General features: G+C 41.3%; 1 protein-coding gene across 1 annotated transcript in view; it reads right to left on the bottom strand.

The window, feature by feature from the left end:
• Window positions 1–5,505: 5,505 nt before the first annotated feature.
• Window positions 5,506–21,948, bottom strand: part of NTRK1 (neurotrophic receptor tyrosine kinase 1) — a 265,651-nt gene continuing 249,208 nt past the window's right edge. The window contains exons 16-17 of the mRNA XM_069217861.1: window positions 15,820–15,978; window positions 5,506–7,184 (exon numbers count right to left, since the gene is read on the bottom strand). Of these exons, the coding sequence (XP_069073962.1) occupies window positions 6,999–7,184; window positions 15,820–15,978 (345 nt within the window). The 3' untranslated portion in view covers window positions 5,506–6,998. The remainder of the gene's footprint in view (window positions 7,185–15,819; window positions 15,979–21,948) is intronic.

Raw genomic sequence — 21,948 nt, 5'->3', positions numbered from 1 at the left:
GATAGGGCACCACTTGGAAGGGCAGGAGTCTCAGCAGAGAGTCTAGGTGCTGGCAGGGTAAGTCTTTGATGGCCCTGAGATTTCAGAACAGGAGGCAAGCTCAGTTCAAGCCCTTGGAGATTCTTCAGAAGCAGGAATATACCACAAAGTCCAGTCTTTGTCCTCTTTTAGGCAGAAGCTGCAACTGCAGGCCAACCCAGCAAAGCATAGTTACAGGCAAAGGGACAGTACTCCTCCTCCAGCTCTTCAGCTCTTCTTCTTGGCCGAGGTTCCTGTTGGTTCCAGAAGTGATCTTAAAGAAATCTAGAGTCTGGGGTTTAGGGTCCATTACTTTTACCCCTTGCTGCCTTTGAAGTAGGCAAACTTCAAAGGAAAGTCTCTGTTGTTCACATGATACTGCCTTGCCCAGGCCTGAATCCATACACACACACCAGGGGGTTGGAGACTGCATTGTGTGAAGGCAGGCATAGCCCATTCAGGTGTAAGTGACCACTTCTCCCTCCACTCTAGTTGAGATGGATTATCAGGATATGCAGGCTACACCCCAGCTCCCTTTGTGTCACTGTCTAGAGGAGATACAGGGAATACACAAGCAGGCATAGTCACAGAATGGTTTAAGCAAGAAAAGGTCCACTTCCTAAAAGAGGCATTTTCAAACTAACAATCTAAAAAACACCTTCACTAAAAGATGTATTTTTAAATTGTGAGGTCAGAAAGCCCAAACTCCACACCTCTATCTGCTCTCAAAGGGAAACCGCACTTGAAGGATGTTTAAAGGCAGTCCCCATGTTAACCTATCAGAGACAAAGGCCTTGCAACTGTAAAAATGTAATTTGGCAGTATTTCACTGGTAGGACATGTAAAACACATAAGTACATGTCCTACCTTCAACATACACTGCACCCTGCACATGGGGCTACCTTGGGCCTACCTTAGGGATGCCTTACATGTATAAAAAGGGGAGTTGTAGGCCTGGCTAGTTGGTACACTTGTGAGGTCGAATTGGCAGTGCAAGACTGCACACACAGACACTGCAGTGGCAGGTCTGAGCCATGTTTACAGGGCTACTCATGTGGGTGGAACAATCACTGCTGCAGGCCCACTAGTACCATTTGATTTACAGGCCCAGGGCACCTCTAGTGCACTTTACTAGGGACTTACTAGTAAATCAAATACGCCAATCATGAATAAACCAATCAACAATACAATTTACACAGAGAGCATATGCACTTTAGCACTGATAAGCAGTGGTAAAGTGCCCAGAGCCCTAAAGCCAACAAAACTGGGCAGAATAATTAGTAGGAAGGAGGCAAAAGGTTTCAGGATGACCCTGCAAAATTGGCCAGGTCCACCACCACTGCCTAGTTCTCAATTTCCATAGGTCCTTTAGGCCTCTAGGACAGTGGTTCCCAACCTGTGGTCTGGGGACCCATGGGGATCCGCAAAGCCTTCTCAGGGGGTCCGCGACTGCTTAGAACATTAAAAAATATTAGCAAATATTGACAAATTAGGTCCCCAGCTTCCAGTAATGAATCCGGCGGGGGGTCCCCGGATTCCAATGATAATTTAGTGGGGGTCCCTGGGTTCCATTAATGTTAAAGTGGGGGTCCACAGAAATCAAAAGGTTGGGAACCATTGTTCTAGGACAATCTCTATTCCTCTTCTTTAGATCCCTCTTTAGCCCTGGCCTCCCTAAGGAGTAACTTGGACGTTTCCACGTATTCACCTTTCCAAATTTTCTCTTTGGTAGCCAATGTAAGGGAATCCCAAAATGGCTTTGTCACCCCCATGTAAGGTGTCTTTTTCATTTTCAGTTCCTTGCTCACTTTGCCTGCTGAACCTTCTACCTAACCCTCCCCACTCTCAGTCCATGCCTCCCTGGCAACTTTTACATTCTTTCCCTTGTCCTCCCAATTCTGTGATCCTCCCTGAATGTCCCCAGAGCTTGCCCCTGATCCCTTAAGTTCCTGAGTCTCCCTCTCCTTCTGGTGTCCCCTTTGTTTACCTTCTGATCTTCCATGCCCACGCCTGCGTCCTTTACATTCCACCCTTTCATCAACTGCGGTCCTTCTTGCTCATTTGTTTGTCCAGCATCCACCCTACTCTACTCTACTGTAACTCCAGACTTCCTCACCAGGGGCTTTACCAGAACCCTTGTGTTACCTGGCTATAAGGTCAGTGCCTGCGCTGAAGCCTGCTGCTTTGCCAGTGGAATCCACATGCCTTGCCCGTGGTGTCAGTGGATCTCACCTTCTGCTTATTGGAAGTCTGTAACATACTATGCTAGAAAGAGGATTTAACTAGGAGAAATAAAGAGATTTCTCCTCAGTACATCTCGCCTGGGCAGGCATATCTTTTAGGTGCATTCCCAGGTTTACCAGGTTTGGTAAATCTGGACCACCCACACAATGCCCATGGAACGCCTCTCTTTGTGCAGATTAATGCAATGCAGCGATTTGCGCTGCCCTGCACTACTCCATATTTTTTAACCATTCATAACCATGCAAAGTGGCTTTGTGTGGCTTCAAAAATATGATGTAGAGGTTTGTGCCATGCATGTACCACATTGGCTGGTGCAAGCATGGTGTAACTCTCTCGTAAATGTGCCCCACAGTGTTCTTTAGATCTCCTCTGTTCGCGCACCACAGCAAAGTAGCCTGCCTTACAGCATAGCGTTGCAAGGCGTGTACGTTGAGTAAATTTGACCCTACATTAGATAAGGTTGGTGGTAGGGGAGTGAATACTCAAAGGCTAAATCTTGCAAAGTGCATACAACAATTGCTGCCATTGTTTTTATTTGCAGAAACTCTATTCTGTTTTGTTTTTTCTCCAGTGTGCTTGCAGTCTTTTCAAACATTCTGATGTGACTAGAAGGCTGTATGAAAATCCTAACTCAACAATTAAATTAGGTTTGTTCAGAACTCTAGCTTTGACAAAGATGCCTTGTGAAGTGCAAAAAATTCACTCTTTGAGACTTTTTGTTCTTTGTGCATTTCAATTAATTCCCTAGGGATATTAGGTCTTTACATGAAGAGCTTTTACAGCAGAATTATCTTGTAAAAAATCTGGTTCAAGAGAACATTACTGAAAACATTTTTCGTGTAAAAAATCTACTGCTTTGCAGTATTTCAGCTCCCACAAACCTTTCCTCTTAGCAGAATCTTCCACTCATTGATTAAACTTCTGCATCTTTAATAAGTTCATGAAGTAAGACTCAGTGAAGCCCTACACAAGTCAACTATTGACATTATTAGATTATATGCAGGCAGATGCAATCCCTGCTGTGATATCCACATAAGATAAATTACATAAAAATAATTGACATGAAACTTATTTACGCAGTGGTTACCCTGCAAGCCTGGCATGAACCCTGCCTGTTTGTTTTCTTATACTAAAAATATTCCAGTCACAACGATACATCTGGGTTGCATAAGTACAAGCAAAGGCTGGTCCTGGTGGCCACAGTTTGTGAAACAACAGTTCTCCTGTTTAAAACATCTCCTCCCCATGGAGTCTTTACTGCTACTGTCCAGGATTGACTTTGAGATGTAGTCCGTGGGGTGTGTACCCATATAAACTAACACACATATATTCCTACAGACCCGGGGAGGCGTGGTGAAGCACTGAGAGGAAAACCAGTAAAAGCAGTAGTGAGAAAAAGGCCACTTGATAGGGTCAGAAAGATATTTTCTTGACATTGATTTTACATGTACTTCTTAACCACAGCAATCAGAAATAATGAATAGAGTTTACATCAAATGATGCATGGGAACTTAGTGGAGTGGTTACATGAAGACTTGGTTTGGAACAGATGAGAGGAGGTTAAACATTACTGAACTGTGACTGACGATGCGTGGATCATTATACATAGGAGTCCAGAGGGTGATGGGAAGCACTCTGCGCCTGTGACATGGACTGTGGGGGTTATTCGAAGTGGGGCCTCTTCAAACAGGAAGCAGTACTATTTGAGCGCTGTTTTATTCAGCACTTCCGGAAGTGGCATCTGCAAGGTTGCAGTAGCTGTGAGGGGACTGTCATCAAAGACATTAAACCAGTGAATTCTGGGAGGAGGAAGTGATGGTGTTTGATCTACTTTTGTGCCGTATGATACGCTGCTCCTCTCACTGTGGCACCCTTGTGTTAGTTTCTTTGTGCTATAAAAAAATTAGTTATTCCCAGATTCCTCAACATGCACTGGACAAAGAACCCTAGGGGAGAGGATGTGGTGTAAGGGCCAGAGTTGCTGACTTTGGAGCTAGGGAACATGGTTTGAGTGTCCGTGCCGGCTCAACATCCTGTGATTCTCGGCAAATCATTAATCTCCTCTTGCTATCAAAAATGAATATTTTCTTGTGTAATATAGCCGGCGCTTATGTAATGTGCTGTAATACCTTTGTATCACGTTTGCGCTATATAAAACTGCAAAAAAATAAAAATAAAGAGCTCCCATGCCTTTCTGTTGAGTTTTCGCTACATAAAACTGCAAAAAAGAAATACCCTGCAGACTTCGCAAAGAAACAGCAAGATGCCCGAAACCAAAGAAGACGAAGAAACATGATACTGCCATGAGGGCGAATCAGCGAGGCAATAGAAAACAAAGGGGTACGGGGCAAGTGACCACGGTGGCACAGGAGTTGACAAGCAACAGCGGGTGGAGGGTGATTGGGTGGCTGGACAAGCAAGAATACGGCATGGGGGAGTGCGATATAAGCGCTACAGACAAAGCAGTAGGGTGCGTGTACAATGTCCCTGAGCTCAGCATTGTAAGCATATTAACTCACAGGAGCAAGAAAGCAAAGAAAAAAAACTCCCAAAAGAATTTATAAACCTGATAAAGCGTAATTATACAGTAGTTGGTCCTTGCTCCCAAAGAGAAAAAGGAGGGACAAAGAGGCATGACTGACAACTAGCAAGCAATAATTTTTAAATGACACTAAAACGAACAAATTAAATGGCTTTAAGCCCACAGATGTAAGTATATTAAAAGTATAGCAGATTCCATAGACTTATGCTCGGCCTAAAAATAAATGCACTATAGAAAATGAGGTAGAAAAACACTAATAAGAACACATTTATCAGAGGAGGATTATACTTATTAAAGATGGTTACATCAAGAACTACAAGGGATTAAGAAAAATTTACTTGCACTCGTGGTTCAAAAATCCACTCACATACTTACCCCTAGTGACCACTTTGTTTGTTGGCCATAATATCCCAGTGACCCTTCAAACGCTCATAAACAAGGCTTTCTGTCTGGAAATATATTGGTTTCCAGATAATGCCATAAAATGAAACATGAGATGGTCATGGTGGACTATGCTTGAGTATCTTAAACTTAGTGTAACCAGAGTTCAACTTAAAAATGACTCTAACAGTTACAGTGCCAGCATCTGCAAAACTAAGATGCCAAATTCCTTCTTTTTATCTCTCTTTACTGTCACCCCAGCATTGTAAAACATGCTTATGCCCATGCAGGGATCTTGCTGAGATGAAAGAACAAACTTTGGAGCCAGCATTTTTTTTATTAATAAACTTTTCAAGAGCCCTTAGATACTAAACAGCTCAGGATCCATAGTACAAACAATCTGCATTTGAAAGACGTGAGTGCACAGTGACTGCATGTTTAGTCCACTTCCAGCAGTTTCTGATATGAGTTTGCATTATTAATTTATCAGCGTTGATGGTGTATATCTTGAATACAGGAGATGTAATTGACAGTATTCAATTATCCCAGAGGCCACTTGTGTGCCAAAAACTGATTCACTCCTAAAAGCGGTTTGCGGAAATGTAATGTCAACTTTAATGTGAACTGTTCCAGTGTGCTACATCAATACACCATCTACTGTGATCCTGGTATGTGAACAGTTCATGGTGGCAAAGAACCCAGAGATTTCTAGTAGCAGAAAAGCCCATACCAATATGCTATTGTGTGGCAGGCAAAAGTATATTGTGCCTTCATGCATTGTAATGCTATGTGATGTTAACTGAAGCTATTGAATGTAAATCAGCTCTTGCTGCGATTGCGTTGGTATTTTGGCTCCATATTTTGGTTAAGTGGAAATTCCTCAATTGAAATAACTTCAAAAATAACAGCGAGGGAACCTTGAGTTATCTCTACTGTAAGATGGAGCTGACACTGGCAATGAAAAACCTCTGTCTGCAGATTCAATCCAACAAACCAAATTCATAAGAACTCAAATGCTTGAAACAAGATTCAGCATTGGTTGTGTTAAATATCAGCCAACATAAAACATACACTAACCCATTCTGAAATGGAATTGCCTGGAATATTTTCATCCTGAATTCTACCACAGAAAGTACTTGATTCTACTATATTCCTCACGTAATAAATTACAAGTGATACATAACATAATTATTAATACCTTATTTACAAAAGTAATACTGGGTCAGTTATATTACACAGAGATTTTAGGCCATAAAAACATGGACACATTTATGCTGTGCATTTCAATTCTTTGTTTCACAAGTTCTTTGAGCAGCTTTAATATTTCATCTTAGTCTGCTTGTTCATCCAGCACTCTGGCTGGGGCAGGGACTTGGGTAACGTATCACATGTCCGGATGAGGTACACATTTGCTCTGACACCACAGTAGTACAAACAATAGCAGCACAGACTTTGAGAGCAAGCTACAATGGAGAATGCAGATGCAGAAGTTTCATTTTGACCTCGTTCCCAAACCCAGCCGCACTATAACAGGGAATGTTTTGAGGATCAGTAGGGCTGGAAAACATCTGTTCTCTATTCTCTTTGGTCGTTTGTTGATTAATGTGGCATAAAATACTGACTCAAGAATGGGATTTTATCAGTCATTTGCCTTCATCAGTTCCCAACTTCCACGTGTTCTTCGAGTTGCAATCTTTCCCTTCCTTGATAAGGGCACAATATGTTCTTTTAGTATATGGGGTGGGAGAGGGTCATCGATTTCAGTAATCTCATTGAGTAGATTTGTGGTTTCCTTTTGACTACTCCATTCTTATTACTGCAAGATGTCCAGGTACACAGGGGGAGCCTTGACAAGTGCCTGAAGCCGACTGTGTATTTCCTTTATATTCAGTCTCTGCTGGGGCTCCCTTTGCCAGCATCCTTCCATGATGTCATAAACTTCACTTGGGCAGGTACGAGGCCTCTCGAGCTCCCGGCCTTGAGTAATGCACTCGATAGCCTGACAAAACAAACATAACCTTTAAGCATTTGTGAATTAACCACTGCTCACTTGCAACTGTTCTCTTACTAGACAATGACTCTACTTACAAAACATTCTTCCACTATGGAAATAATTACATTCATTTTTCATCTTTGTCATACCTCTCTTTTCTGTACAGTCAACATACATGGCCTAGATTTTCACAGAGCCAGCCCTTGCAGAGGACTAAGGTGTAATTTAATTGGTACAGGGTGGTTTGTCATACAATTTCCAAGAAGACACACACAAAAAAACTATGTTCTGTTGAGCCCTTTGATTTGGTGTATTATCTTGATTTGGCACTCTTTACTTATTGTGTGAGGCTATATTGAAGCCATGTTTTTCTCCAACATCCTAAGTTTGCCCAGTTAATATTAATCAGCTACCCAGATAGCACGCACTGCTTGTGTTTACGTAGTTAAACCCACAAACCATTTGAATGTCTTGTGAATTTTTATTTCCAAATCTATTTTTATGTCACCTTCAACATTACTATCATACAAATTGCTAAGCTTTCTTAGGGATTTAACTAGTTAATATGTTTTTCTAAAATGCAGTAACATGGATTTAGAAGTTTTAAACTCGTTGAAATTCAACCCTCAATTCTCACTTCTTAAATGCTGCTTCCTAGGTTTCAGTATAGTACTTACTGAGAATGTGTTCAAAGGTTATGTAGGACATTTAGAGTTCCTTTTTAACACAAACTACTCAAACTTTTCTGATAAACTCTAATGGTCTTTAATCCTTTCAGTACCAACTGAAACATATCTAAATGTCTTAAACATTATGCAATTATATCTATTGAAGTACAATAGTTTTAAAAAATATATCCTCCCAAACCAGCTTTCAGCTACTTGCAATTTTTAACACAGTCAAACTTTTTTTATTTTTTTACATGCAGTAGAATTTTTTAGCCTGAGTACCTATCGGCAAATCTTCTAAAATACTTCCTTGAATTTAACATCTTGCCTGGAAAAAAACAAATGATCAAACTACCAATGCCAGCTACTTGAAAAAATTCTAAATGCTTTTTTAATATTTTAAGACTTGAAATAATTCCAACCATCTGAATCAAAGTGGTTAGGGCTTCTATTTGAAATTAATAATTCTATTTGAAAAAAAACAGATTGTTTTAACTAATTTCAAAAGCAACTTAAGTAAAAAGTCCAGATTTTTTTTAAATACCCTGGTGATACTCTTCAAGTAATTCCACCTTTTTCCTCAAATAAAGTCTTTGATTTTCTAAGAAGTCCCAAACACTTTTCAAATATTTCAACTTTAAGAAACGAATCCTGGGATTTTTGTAGTTATTTAAATATAAAAACCTGAAAAGTCCTAAAAAGATTTGAAACTCAGTAGTTCCTCAATGTAACAGTTCAAACAACTAATGCAACTTGCACAGTATTATATGTAAGGGCAGAGAATGCATTACAGTTTTACTAATTTACGTACATGCAAAATAATATCAATATTCAATTTCATTTAAAAAGATCTGACAATTAAGGACTGATGTAGAGAATTCAATTGTGGTGCAAAAATGTGTCAAAGTTCAAGGAAAAATTCCCCTTGCATTACCCACCCAAACGTTTTTGTAAAACAAATACCAACTTTTTTATGTTATTGCAAAAATAAAACCCTCCCTGGAAGAAATTATTACCATCCATTTTTAAGATTTGTATATGGATTTGCAGAATGACTGTCTCTGGTCCTAAGAGTTTAGCTGCCAGCAAACAGAATAAGGTTTGCACATGCTTGAAAGTAAAGCTGTGTAAGGAAGGCGGCACTGTTTCGCATCATAAAAAGAGCTCTAGCTAATTCCAACCCACTCCCTTCTTATGGGTAGATTGTATCAAGAGACTTGGGGATGGTCTAGTTAGACCAACAATACATCATGTCCAAAAGGCTCCCTAAGAATCTCATTGCCAGTCTCAAAGGCTCCAAACCCATGTTAATAAAGTTTGTTGAATCGGACGAAGTGGTAGATTGGCTGTGCAGTAGATGATCAGATCAAGTTTGAACTTTTTGTATGCCACCTCAAGTACATCGGGTAAAAGGCAAAGATTCCACTGATGATCCACCTCACATTACATGCCTAACAAGATCCTTCCGTTTTCATTGATGTACCTAACTACCAAAGGATTTTTCAACAGAATTATACATGGACAGTGGATTTTATAGGATTCTATAGTCCCAATCTCTGAAGGGCATTGAATCCACGTCTGATGTTTAAGCACAATTGCTAACATTTCAGGAAGGAGCTTAGAATGTAATCATTCTGACTTCCCTTCAAATAAATGTCGTGTTCCCAGTGACTGCACTAAAACGTACTGCATTTGATATTCTCTTATTCTAGCCTTCCTTTCCCAGCCATACACTTTGACACATGTATAGCACCCTGAAGAAGCCAAAGGAAAATTATTTGCACTGTATAAAACCACAAAATATATCAATAAAATAATAAATGCATGAAAGAGATGTCTTTGGCGATCACTATATCTACACTAGTAGGAGCCACAGAGCTCAAAAGCATTTTTGTACTCAAACGCTGGAGGGTCCTCACTGCCGGAGCTGAGGTACCCAACAATCTAACCAGTAAATTATTTACTTGGCTCCTAGCACTAAGGTCTTCCTCTCCAGTTGGCAAGGTAAGCTATCAGCCTAGGCACATGCAATCCAGTTGAAAGGGCATGAAAATGACTTTTTCAGTTTGTGAGGCGCTCACGAGCTCAAAACATTTTCAGATGTTTAGGGCTGCAGTATGATTTGGCTATCACAGTCTAACACAGAAGCCATTAGTTTTCTCATCATCGCAATTCACATCTCTGAATTTTGTGTTGTGCAATGAGGCTTGGTGTTGTGTTTATGACAGAGGAAAGTTATCTCCAGCCTGGACATCTGGGAAGAGTTCATACTATTCACAGCATAAAGGTTGGGCAGTTCAGAGGATAGGCAATGAGAAGAAGACTGCTTTCAACAATAGTGATTCTGAAAAGTGTAAGCATGTTCATGATATATAAGAGATAATGACATGCCTGTCATTAAATGACAGAATATACTAATGCAATGTGACTTGGATTAACAAATAGCATGGTGGTCTGTAAAGATCAACATTGTTAACAATTGCTGTTGCATCTTGATGCAACTGCATCTGAACTTATCAAAATTGTGTCTCTGTTAATGGAAATGAGATTATGTGTACTTTTTTGAGTTTGAATAAAGTAGTAAAACCTAATTTAGACTAGGTTGGGCAAAGCCAATGAGTCTGGTTTCAGCTGTGATACTTTTGTCTTTTTTTAATTCTTGTTGTGTTTTGTCATGGTTTTTGGAAAACGTTATTTTGGTCTCAAAAAGCACATAATGAAGTAGACATAAGTTTGGATGCAGATGTGGTGCTTGTGAAAGAGCAGAATGCTGTCCCTTTCAGTGCAGTTAACCAATGACTAAAGTGGGCTGACCCACTGTCCCATGCTGTGTCCTGTAGTGTACCCTGGAATGGGCAGAAGAAAAATATGAATGACATGGCAACAAACCAATAGATGAAGAGGACGGGCTAAAAACACCTATAGGTGAGTATGTTATATAAATATACAAATATTAAAATCAAAGGTAATTTGCTAACACAAGACCTAAAAAGTTTATAGCACTCTTGTTTATTCTTCACAGCAATTTTTTTTTATTTTCCAACCCCTTCTGTTACAATCCCGCAAATTTTGAGGATGTATCCTTCTCAAATCCTCAGAGGATTGAAGCTGATTCTGGCCCTTAATATTAGTAAATTCCTGTTGTATCCATATGACAATGTGTCTTCAAAAAGTGTCTGAATGCTCAATTGTTTAGGTTTATGGGTGTTACCTACTTAAGTTGGAACTTCCACCACGGAACACCCAAAAGTCACCCAAGAGAGAAGATTTGCTCACAAGTGAAATAACACGATACCCCTGTTGTTAAGGTAATTATCAGGGGTGAGTGATTTTACACATAATAACATCTCTAAACGTCATGTAATTGTTTCTAAACGTCACCAAATGTAATATTTGAAGAACTGGCAAAGTTGAAAATGCAAAAGGAAAACAAATAGGATCCTAGTAAAATGCACCCGCTTCCTGGAATCGCCAGCGTGCACCTGCGAGCAGCAATAGATACTTACTCTTAATACCCAATGCTGCTCACGTCTGATGGCAGATCGAAACGGTAATGCTAGCTAAGACACTGCCCACTAGGCCGCCATTATCCATCTTCCCCGCAGCCTTAGGTCCCAGCCAACCCGGATGAGATGTTCCACTGCAGATAGTAGGTGCCCATCCAAGGGTAAGCTGGGTATGGTGTGTACATTTGTGGAAAGTACACATGTAGGAGTATCACATAATACTCTGCTGGTGCCTTGTTTGTGCCTGGATTTAATTCGGTGCAGGATTTTAGGCATAGATTTGAATAAGCTACCTTTTGCGAAGCAGGTGCAGTCGCACTGGGGACAAGAGGCCTGCGGGGATCACTGAACCCTGACAATTGCTGTATAGTACAACACTAGCAGCATTCAAAGGGGACATTTCCTGCGCTTGCAGCAGGGCTCATAGCATCCCTGCTATGCTATTGGCGGATCATCGGTGCCGTTGGCGTAACTTTGCGTCGCACAAGCATTTGTGTAAAAGGTGACTAAATGGTCCATACCTCGTCAATAACAAAAGACATCCCCCACCTCTACTATATTTACGCTTGTTCCAGACGGAGCACACTTTGCTTTCTAAATTAACAAACTTTCCGTGATTCTCTTACAAAGGAGATCAAAGACAATGCAATTACTAGGGACGCCAGTCGCAAGGGAGAAGAGAGATAACAAAAACACACACAAATAACGTTGTGTTCGGAGAAAGTCCTCTCCCTCCCTCGCGGAGTCACAGCCGGCTCCGAGAAACCCGAGACGCTGGGGCGGCTTATGAGACACTTAGCCAGGGCTCCGTCAGTTCATTAGCAGGTCGGATTTCAGAGCTGTGGTTGGACAATGGTGGGAAGGAACTGCCAAATTGGATTATGTCTTTAACACTTTGGAAAATGAAAATCTATTATTCCATTTTCTCGACTGCAGAAGGGTTTGGGTCTAACAGGAGCGCGAGGCTTCTAACAATTTCACGCACTTTGGGACGGCGGCCCTTGATCCTTCTCCTTAGTGTCTGCTCTCGGTGGACAAACATATTAATCATAAGTTATTCTTTATGAAGTGCCATATGCGTGTAATGAGCTGTACAGCAGCCGGGGAACTCAATAAGCGCTAAGGACTCCATTCACTCTCCGCCGGCACTGAGGGCCCAAGCCTGATAAAAGTGAACAGACTTCACTCTTAGGCTCTCGTTATGATCGTCCTTGTTTTAGATGTATTTATGATCTTGATTTGTTCAAAGTGTATTTATCAGATGGGGTAATTATTGCCTATTAAGAGTTTTGCACATGGAATGTGGCATAGTATGGGGATTTTGGGGCCTACCACACCAACATCCAAGATCCCAGTAATTACAAGGCATGTTTCTCCTTTCACTTCCAGCAGATTTGACCTGGTAAAATTTAACATGGATGCATTATATTTATTACACCCTGTAGGTAGCTGATGAAAACCGCAAAACTCATAATTCCTATACATGTGGTTACATGAGTTCCACGCGTATCGATTCTTATCGCCTCATTCGCAATGAGGGCTTTGTCTCACAGGGTTCAAGTGCTTCAAAGCCTCAGATGTGAGCCTGGATATGTTGCTACACTGCCGTACTCACCGTTCTAATGACATGCACCACTGCACTCATGTGGATGACTGATTCTGACATCTCAAGAGGGCCTCTAACTACAGTTCCATTTATTCGATATCATGGTTTCAATCTTTCAGCTTAAAGATCCTGTATATTATAATATGTTGTATTATATTGTGCTTTGTATTCGTACAGTACTTTTTTTCCCTATTCAAGTGGAAGCTACAATGAGGTTCTTTGTCACGTTCTAGGGTCTGGTAGTTATTCTAATTTTTTTTAACCCTATTGTCACACTAGATTATTTTACTAAAGTCTCTCCCAAGCATTGGAGAAAAAAGTATCACTTTACTTTTTGACAAACGCTCCCATTTTGTGACTGTAGATGTTGCAGCCAATCAAATGGAAGAGGGAAAGGCTCGGTGGAGAGGACCCCATGGACGTCGCGGAAGGAAGTCTCATGCCCTTTCACCTCCAGTTCCACTCACACACACATACTGACACATACACACACATTCACACTTACATACACTCTCTCACATAACCACACACTCACCCGCAAGCGCGCACACAGCATACATTTAAAAACATTTTTTACTTACCTCAGCTGCCAGGGAAGGGCTTTTTCCAGCTAATTAAACTCCATTTGCATTGCATTAATAGTGAATAACATTCTTTTATTCACTATTAGTTTAACAAAAAAACTGATAGAAAACAGACAGTGGATTTCCAACTGAGGTCCATAAGGACTAGCTGCCACTGTGGTCCTGGCACTACATTTGCCACCTCTGAGGCGAGGATTTGCAAAGGAGGTGCCAGGGGTAGTATGGGGAAGCCAGGGGTCGCAGCCCTAATTGACGTCCACGGAAAAGCCTTGTATTGGCGCTTCTAGAGCTGACTGGACCTTCGTTGTGAAAGTTCAGCCACCATTCTTCATAGATCATAGAGCATTCATCTGCTCGACTTTACCTGGGAGAAAGCTTACTCGCAGAAAAATCCCAGAAAATGCATCGATCTCATACGAACTCTGCAATTCCCTTTCTCTACGGGCTTTAAAACGAAATATTGCATACTTAGTTAATTGAAGATTTATTCAGGAGTGAACTAGATGTTATTTTGGGAAATATCAAAAGCTGCAATGCTTTAGTCAGAAGCTCTTCCTCCAGAGCACCAGATATCCTCACTAGTAGACCAATTCACAAAGGCACTCATGAGATGTGAATTCGTACTCCTGTATTGCTGCTTTGCATACTCATAAATAACGTTGCAAATTGGACCTATAATCTTTACCTTAACTCCAAGTCAATGTTTCGGAGGCTTCCTCTTTAATGATCGTTCTTTTGGTATACAAGGAAAACATTTTTCATTGCTGTTTATTTGCCAGCTACAGGGCCAAATTACAGAGGTATTTATGAGTATGTGAAGTAGTACTCCAGTACCAATACAGCACACACTCTTAAATGCCTTTATGAATTCGCCCCAATGGACTCTTAAAGCTACCTCTACACAACCTTTGCTGATCTCTAGTTGGCCACCGGTGGTGAACTTCACAGAAGTAATTTAGAATGGTGATTGAGTGGGCAAAAATGGTGGAATTTCCCGCTCAAACTATCTAGAAGTACCAATTCCTCAAGTGTATGCATCATTTTGGGTGATTTTTTAAAGTGCCTGACACTTGACCAATATCCCTGTTGAACATGTTGCTCAGCTCATGGTGTCTTATAGAAATGTTCTTCAGTAGAAACACTCGGTAGATTTAGCCATCTTGAAGTAAGTGACTCTTTTTATGCCATTCCAGAGAGTAGCCAGATTGAGAAGCCTACTTACAGTCATTGAATATAAAGGAGCAGTTACGTTTTCATGTTAATGACCTATGGTGCACCAAAAAGGTATTCCAAGATTCACTTATGATTCAAAAGAGTGCTTTATATTAATTCACCTCATTCCACATTTTATTCTTCTGTGTTTCTGTGAGACAAGTAAAAGTATCACCTGTCCTTCACAGACAATTTGACAGTAGGAAGTGCCATATAAAATGTATTTTAAAGTTAATTTTAACTAATAACGTACATGAGATGGGATACCCTGGTTGTTGGTCAACTAAGACCCGTACATAGGTAGAGCCCATCATTATAAGTAAAGCATTAAACATGCCTGAGCAGAGAGGTGCAACTTGAGTATCTCCTGGAGTTTTGATTCTAGTATGACAACTAATTACGGATGCTGTGTAAGATGAACTTTGAGTGCCTAATGGAGGCAAGACAAAAACAGTGTAATCAACGATGGATACTCCCTAACTTCTAATTACTGTTGAAGATGCATAAACATCTGACCTGGTTCAGTAGATAGATCACCAACACCCATCAGCAGGTTCATACCAAGGTGTTGTGCTTGCCTATATGATGCACATCTCCACTTGACCAATGCTAGTTGCTGTCATGCTAATGCTCAACACAGGGAAAAAGTGAAATCGAACACAGAGGAAGATCCATCAGCCAAAGATGAAGTGGGCAGGAAGTGGAGGATGAGGAAGGGGAAGTGGACGATGAGAGGAGAGGACGACTCAACGCAGTACCAACTGTAGTAGTGACAATTGTGGCAAGTAAAGCAGACTTTGTGTTTTGTAATGTTTTAATAAAGAGTGGAACTTACTTTCAGAAATTGAACACTTATAATGCTAAAATGAATTTGCGATAAGCTTGCGTGTCTGGAAGGTTACTTGCCCATCATCTTTTAATTTACTCTGAAAATTGTGTGACTTTTCCATTAAGGCAAGTGACAATCAGTTACCATACATCACATTATCCCAATCCTAGGCATCCTAGACTGTGAGTATAGTCTTCAGTCTCCCCTCCCCACACCAACATCTTGGCACATCTCACCTCATTGTTGGAGAGCTGGTACCACGGCTGCTTCCCGTAGGTGAAGATCTCCCACAGCACCACGCCAAAGCTCCAGATGTCACTGTCTGTGGTGAACTTCCTGTAAAGGATACTTTCCGGTGGCATCCAGCGGATAGGAAGCATGGTGCGACCGCCGACCTGCCGGAATACAAGTCCAGTTAATCTATAATGCGGTGATGAATCACACCTTGACCAGGTACATTATGCCCTAGCCCCTATCCTCAATATGGACTATTCCTAGCAAAAATGTAGACAACTAACAGGTAAGCAGAAGGGAAACTTTAAACATAATTTCAAAGAGTTGGAAAACAGGATCATTCATGTTGCTATGACTTTATTTGATAATTATGCTGCGCAGTATTTTCCTTATCTCTACCAGGCCTGCCCCATATACAGCCCCAGGCCTAGAATGAGATGTTTCCACCCTCTAAGTGCTCAGGATCCATCCATTTTCCCATCCTGGGTTTACATTAAATATGAATAGGGGTCTGACAAGAAGGCATCTTAGGAGAATTTAAAAGGGGAAAACGCCCTCTCCTTTCAGGATGTCACAAGTTCAAATCCCTGCAGAGCCCTTGAGAGGAATGAAGATGGATATTTCCCCCGCCTCAGCACCAGGCCTTTCAGGTACTCAGAATTCACTTTGGCTATAAAATCTGTGGGAGGGGCTGCGCGCAACACATTGTATTTAAATCTTCATCGATATCACTCCACTTAATTCTAAGTGGTAGAAAGATGCATTAGTTTATTGCTAGAGCTCTCCAGACATGCACTCGACGCTTTTATATATTTTCTATGTTTCAGGGAAAATAGTGTTTGAGCCAGCTGGCTCATTTACTACGGAATCCACCGATGGAAAAAAGCATTCCAGGAAAACGTGAGTAAAGTGACTGGCAGCAACTGACTCATAGCATGTAGTAAGACTGCATCGTTCACAGGAAATCAGTTTTGGTGCCAGAATTTAGAAAACATGGAAACAAAAGAAGAACATTCTATTTGATAAATAGTCTGCCTGCTCTTAAGTCCTGCACATGAAGTTGACAAAGTCGGATTACTGGCACAATAGGCAATGTACGAGGGAAATTGTTACTGGTGAATTAAGTGAGTAAGGGTGTAAGGGTATTATTCTGATAACACCGCTTGATTGTAATTGAAATTGCTTGATTGTAATTGCAATTGTATTTATATAGCGTTTACCACCCCTGACAAGGCGTCGAAGCACTTTTCTGGATATTGCTAATCCTGCCCTATTATAGGGAGCACCTTTTCGAATTACAAATTTCCTTTATGAGGTTTTAAGCCTGATTACTAAGCGCCCAATCAGTACCCGTAAAAATATGCCCACGTACAGGTGCATATTCACTACTTTTTGCAATTACATGCATTCCTAGTAGTATTCCTGGAAAGCTGTGCCTGACAAAGATTTCCAGGAGTAATGATTGAAATGCGGTGACTTATCTCTCCTGGAATCCTACTCCCACTTTGAGTGATTCTGCATAGCAGAGAATTACCTACACATGGGCATCCAGCGTACTTTTGCTTTTTCTCCCCCAATAACACTTTTTTTGCTTGAGACAAAGTAATCCCGGAACTTTACCACCAAATATGGGGGTGATTAGATCTATTTTCAGGGGAGGTACTTAGGTCCTTAGCTAGTATACATCTAAAACTATTTCCAGGCTGAGAAGGCTTGTATCCAAATTTGGGAATACCTAAGAGTTGTTGGCCTTTTCAAACTTACAAGTCAAACAATGCCTTGTTCTGTCCACTCCCCACCCAAATCTAAGGGTGGGCGAAGAATTCCGCTCCACTGGCGGAGTTCGTGGAGTTTTCTTGAGCGCTGGATTCCAAAAAGCTCCACAAAGTGGTGCGGAGTGTTTTTTTTTCTCTCACTCTCGCTCTCCAATGTTAAGTTGGCAAGCGCGAGCCAGAGAAATGGCTAAATTGGCGAGCACGAGCAAGGTTTTTGAACGCCAGCAGTCGCAATAAGCCGCAACCGTTCACGATGAGAAAGCTGCCGCTTGCGCTGGGGAAGCTGCAGCTCAACTAGAAAATCTACTCTAGTAGCAAAAAGACATTAGCACTCTCTGGCACTACTCGTGATGCCATTCCTCCTGATTTTACAGCACAGGAGATACTCCTGGTGATGAAAATCAGTGCGAACACCACAACTTACCCAAACTTTGCCGCTGAAGGAACTCTGCGTAATGCAGCAGATTTTTTTCAGGTCTTCGCGCAGTTCTGCATACCAGAACTCCACGAACTCCCCCCAGGCCTACCCATTTCATGATATTAACTACTGCAGATCCTGTTGCGCTCGTGATGGAGAAATAAGCAGTACCAAACAAATTTAAGCAGCCAGAAATCCTTTAGTGACTTGCTTTCATTTAGAAATTGAGACATTTTCAGCTGTAAAAGAACATTACAACTCGTAATACCTTTATAGATGGTCCTTGTTGTGTGTTTGTCTATATATATATATATATATATATATATATATGTAAGATGTGTTTTTCTTCCGTTGTCATCTGTCAGATAGACATACATTTTTGGCGCTAAAAATATAAGCTGATTGAAGGAATAATTTCGTAATACTAACATTGACAAATCAGAGGTGCAGGATTTAGTGTGGGCTCTTCTCTCTCTTTTTTAAAAATTAATCTTGGGGTTTGTGCTATTGTAGGCAATAAATGAGTATGACTCCTATGTAAATATAAATTAAAAAGTAATGAGGGCCCCTGTTTTTTGTTAATATACCTCGAAAAAATTGTTTCTAAATCTTTTTTAGTCGCTGAAATAAGATTTTACAAAATATATTTAAAACTCATTTGATTTAACGAGATGTTATAAACCACATCTACCAGAAGACATTGTAATGTGGAACTTAGTGGAAATACATCTTGGATTGCAGTGAAAACATTGTTGCAATTTGGTAAATGTGTATATATAAAAAAGGATTCAGTTTAAAGTGTATATATTTTGTGATGTTAAGGAGTAATTTTTGATAATTTGGTGTAACCTTAGTATATTTTTTCTGTTACTTTTGGGTAGTTTATTTAAAGCGCTAAATTGGTACACAGGAAACACCTGTGAACAAGGTCCGGTGAGACCGAAACGCGTCAGGGGATTCCTGTTTGTTTTTGTTCATGATCTCACTAATGGAATAAAAGTTTAAGAATTATTGGCACAACGACAGAGTGCGGTTTTCTCTTGTATAAACAGAAAGAGAATCTTGCTTTTTGAAATATGGTCGTCCTGCCTCAAACCAGCACCACCGGAGAATCAAGTGCGCCGTAACACGCTGATCAGGACATTCCTTTTTCTGTACACATATATATATATATATATATATATATATATATATATATATATATATATATAGAACAAAAAGTAGCTAAGGCACCAGTTTGGGATCCATCCAAACACTTTATTCCAGAGTGAACAACAACTCTCCTTTTCCTGACGCGTTTCGGCTCCAACTGCCTTGATCACAGGTGAGACAATGCAAATGATCACGAAGCCAGTGCTTTTTAAATTGCTGATCATGTGACCTGATAATCACGAACTCAATGTCCCAAGGTGCACCATTCCATATTTTTAAACTCTGGTGCTGAATCGTTGTACTGCATAAAATAGCGTTTTAGGCACCAAAGTTACAATGTATACTGGAAAGGTGTCCTTATTGAAAGTTGTTGCCCATATTCATCTCGTTATAAGGAGGTCCCAAACAGCTAGAAGGGAGGTAAAATACCTCTCTCCCATCCCTTGCTCACCTCAGTTTGACCTTCTGTCTCGGATAAATGCCGTGGTTCTCACCGAGGAAAGCGGGTCGGGCCCTTTCAATATAAATCATAGTTCAACACGCTCCATTAAGGGGCCACAGACCCTGACAGGGCAGCCTCCGCATGAGGGCGAAGCATCCCATCTTGACATAGAACAAAAAGTAGCTAAGGCACCAGTTTGGGATCCATCCAAACACTTTATTCCAGAGTGAACAACAACTCTCCTTTTCCTGACGCGTTTCGGCTCCAACTGCCTTGATCACAGGTGAGACAATGCAAATGATCACGAAGCCAGTGCTTTTTAAATTGCTGATCATGTGACCTGATAATCACGAACTCAATGTCCCAAGGTGCACCATTCCATATTTTTAAACTCTGGTGCTGAATCGTTGTACTGCATAAAATAGCGTTTTAGGCACCAAAGTTACAATGTATACTGGAAAGGTGTCCTTATTGAAAGTTGTTGCCCATATTCATCTCGTTATAAGGAGGTCCCAAACAGCTAGAAGGGAGGTAAAATACCTCTCTCCCATCCCTTGCTCACCTCAGTTTGACCTTCTGTCTCGGATAAATGCCGTGGTTCTCACCGAGGAAAGCGGGTCGGGCCCCTTCAATATAAATCATAGTTCAACACGCTCCATTAAGGGGCCACAGACCCTGACAGGGCAGCCTCCGCATGAGGGCGAAGCATCCCATCTTGACATAGAACAAAAAGTAGCTAAGGCACCAGTTTGGGATCCATCCAAACACTTTATTCCAGAGTGAACAACAACTCTCCTTTTCCTGACGCGTTTCGGCTCCAACTGCCTTGATCACAGGTGAGACAATGCAAATGATCACGAAGCCAGTGCTTTTTAAATTGCTGATCATGTGACCTGATAATCACGAACTCAATGTCCCAAGGTGCACCATTCCATATTTTTAAACTCTGGTGCTGAATCGTTGTACTGCATAAAATAGCGTTTTAGGCACCAAAGTTACAATGTATACTGGAAAGGTGTCCTTATTGAAAGTTGTTGCCCATATTCATCTCGTTATAAGGAGGTCCCAAACAGCTAGAAGGGAGGTAAAATACCTCTCTCCCATCCCTTGCTCACCTCAGTTTGACCTTCTGTCTCGGATAAATGCCGTGGTTCTCACCGAGGAAAGCGGGTCGGGCCCCTTCAATATAAATCATAGTTCAACACGCTCCATTAAGGGGCCACAGACCCTGACAGGGCAGCCTCCGCATGAGGGCGAAGCATCCCATCTTGACATAGAACAAAAAGTAGCTAAGGCACCAGTTTGGGATCCATCCAAACACTTTATTCCAGAGTGAACAACAACTCTCCTTTTCCTGACGCGTTTCGGCTCCAACTGCCTTGATCACAGGTGAGACAATGCAAATGATCACGAAGCCAGTGCTTTTTAAATTGCTGATCATGTGACCTGATAATCACGAACTCAATGTCCCAAGGTGCACCATTCCATATTTTTAAACTCTGGTGCTGAATCGTTGTACTGCATAAAATAGCGTTTTATGCACCAAAGTTACAATGTATACTGGAAAGGTGTCCTTATTGAAAGTTGTTGCCCATATTCATCTCGTTATAAGGAGGTCCCAAACAGCTAGAAGGGAGGTAAAATACCTCTCTCCCATCCCTTGCTCACCTCAGTTTGACCTTCTGTCTCGGATAAATGCCGTGGTTCTCACCGAGGAAAGCGGGTCGGGCCCCTTCAATATAAATCATAGTTCAACACGCTCCATTAAGGGGCCACAGACCCTGACAGGGCAGCCTCCGCATGAGGGCGAAGCATCCCATCTTGACATAGAACAAAAAGTAGCTAAGGCACCAGTTTGGGATCCATCCAAACACTTTATTCCAGAGTGAACAACAACTCTCCTTTTCCTGACGCGTTTCGGCTCCAACTGCCTTGATCACAGGTGAGACAATGCAAATGATCACGAAGCCAGTGCTTTTTAAATTGCTGATCATGTGACCTGATAATCACGAACTCAATGTCCCAAGGTGCACCATTCCATATTTTTAAACTCTGGTGCTGAATCGTTGTACTGCATAAAATAGCGTTTTAGGCACCAAAGTTACAATGTATACTGGAAAGGTGTCCTTATTGAAAGTTGTTGCCCATATTCATCTCGTTATAAGGAGGTCCCAAACAGCTAGAAGGGAGGTAAAATACCTCTCTCCCATCCCTTGCTCACCTCAGTTTGACCTTCTGTCTCGGATAAATGCCGTGGTTCTCACCGAGGAAAGCGGGTCGGGCCCCTTCAATATAAATCATAGTTCAACACGCTCCATTAAGGGGCCACAGACCCTGACAGGGC

Source organism: Pleurodeles waltl, chromosome 12 (assembly GCF_031143425.1).
Source record: "Pleurodeles waltl isolate 20211129_DDA chromosome 12, aPleWal1.hap1.20221129, whole genome shotgun sequence".
Classification (NCBI taxonomy): domain Eukaryota; kingdom Metazoa; phylum Chordata; class Amphibia; order Caudata; family Salamandridae; genus Pleurodeles; species Pleurodeles waltl.
The sequence above is the reverse complement of the archived record's forward strand: the minus strand, read 5'-3'. Positions and strand labels throughout refer to the sequence as shown.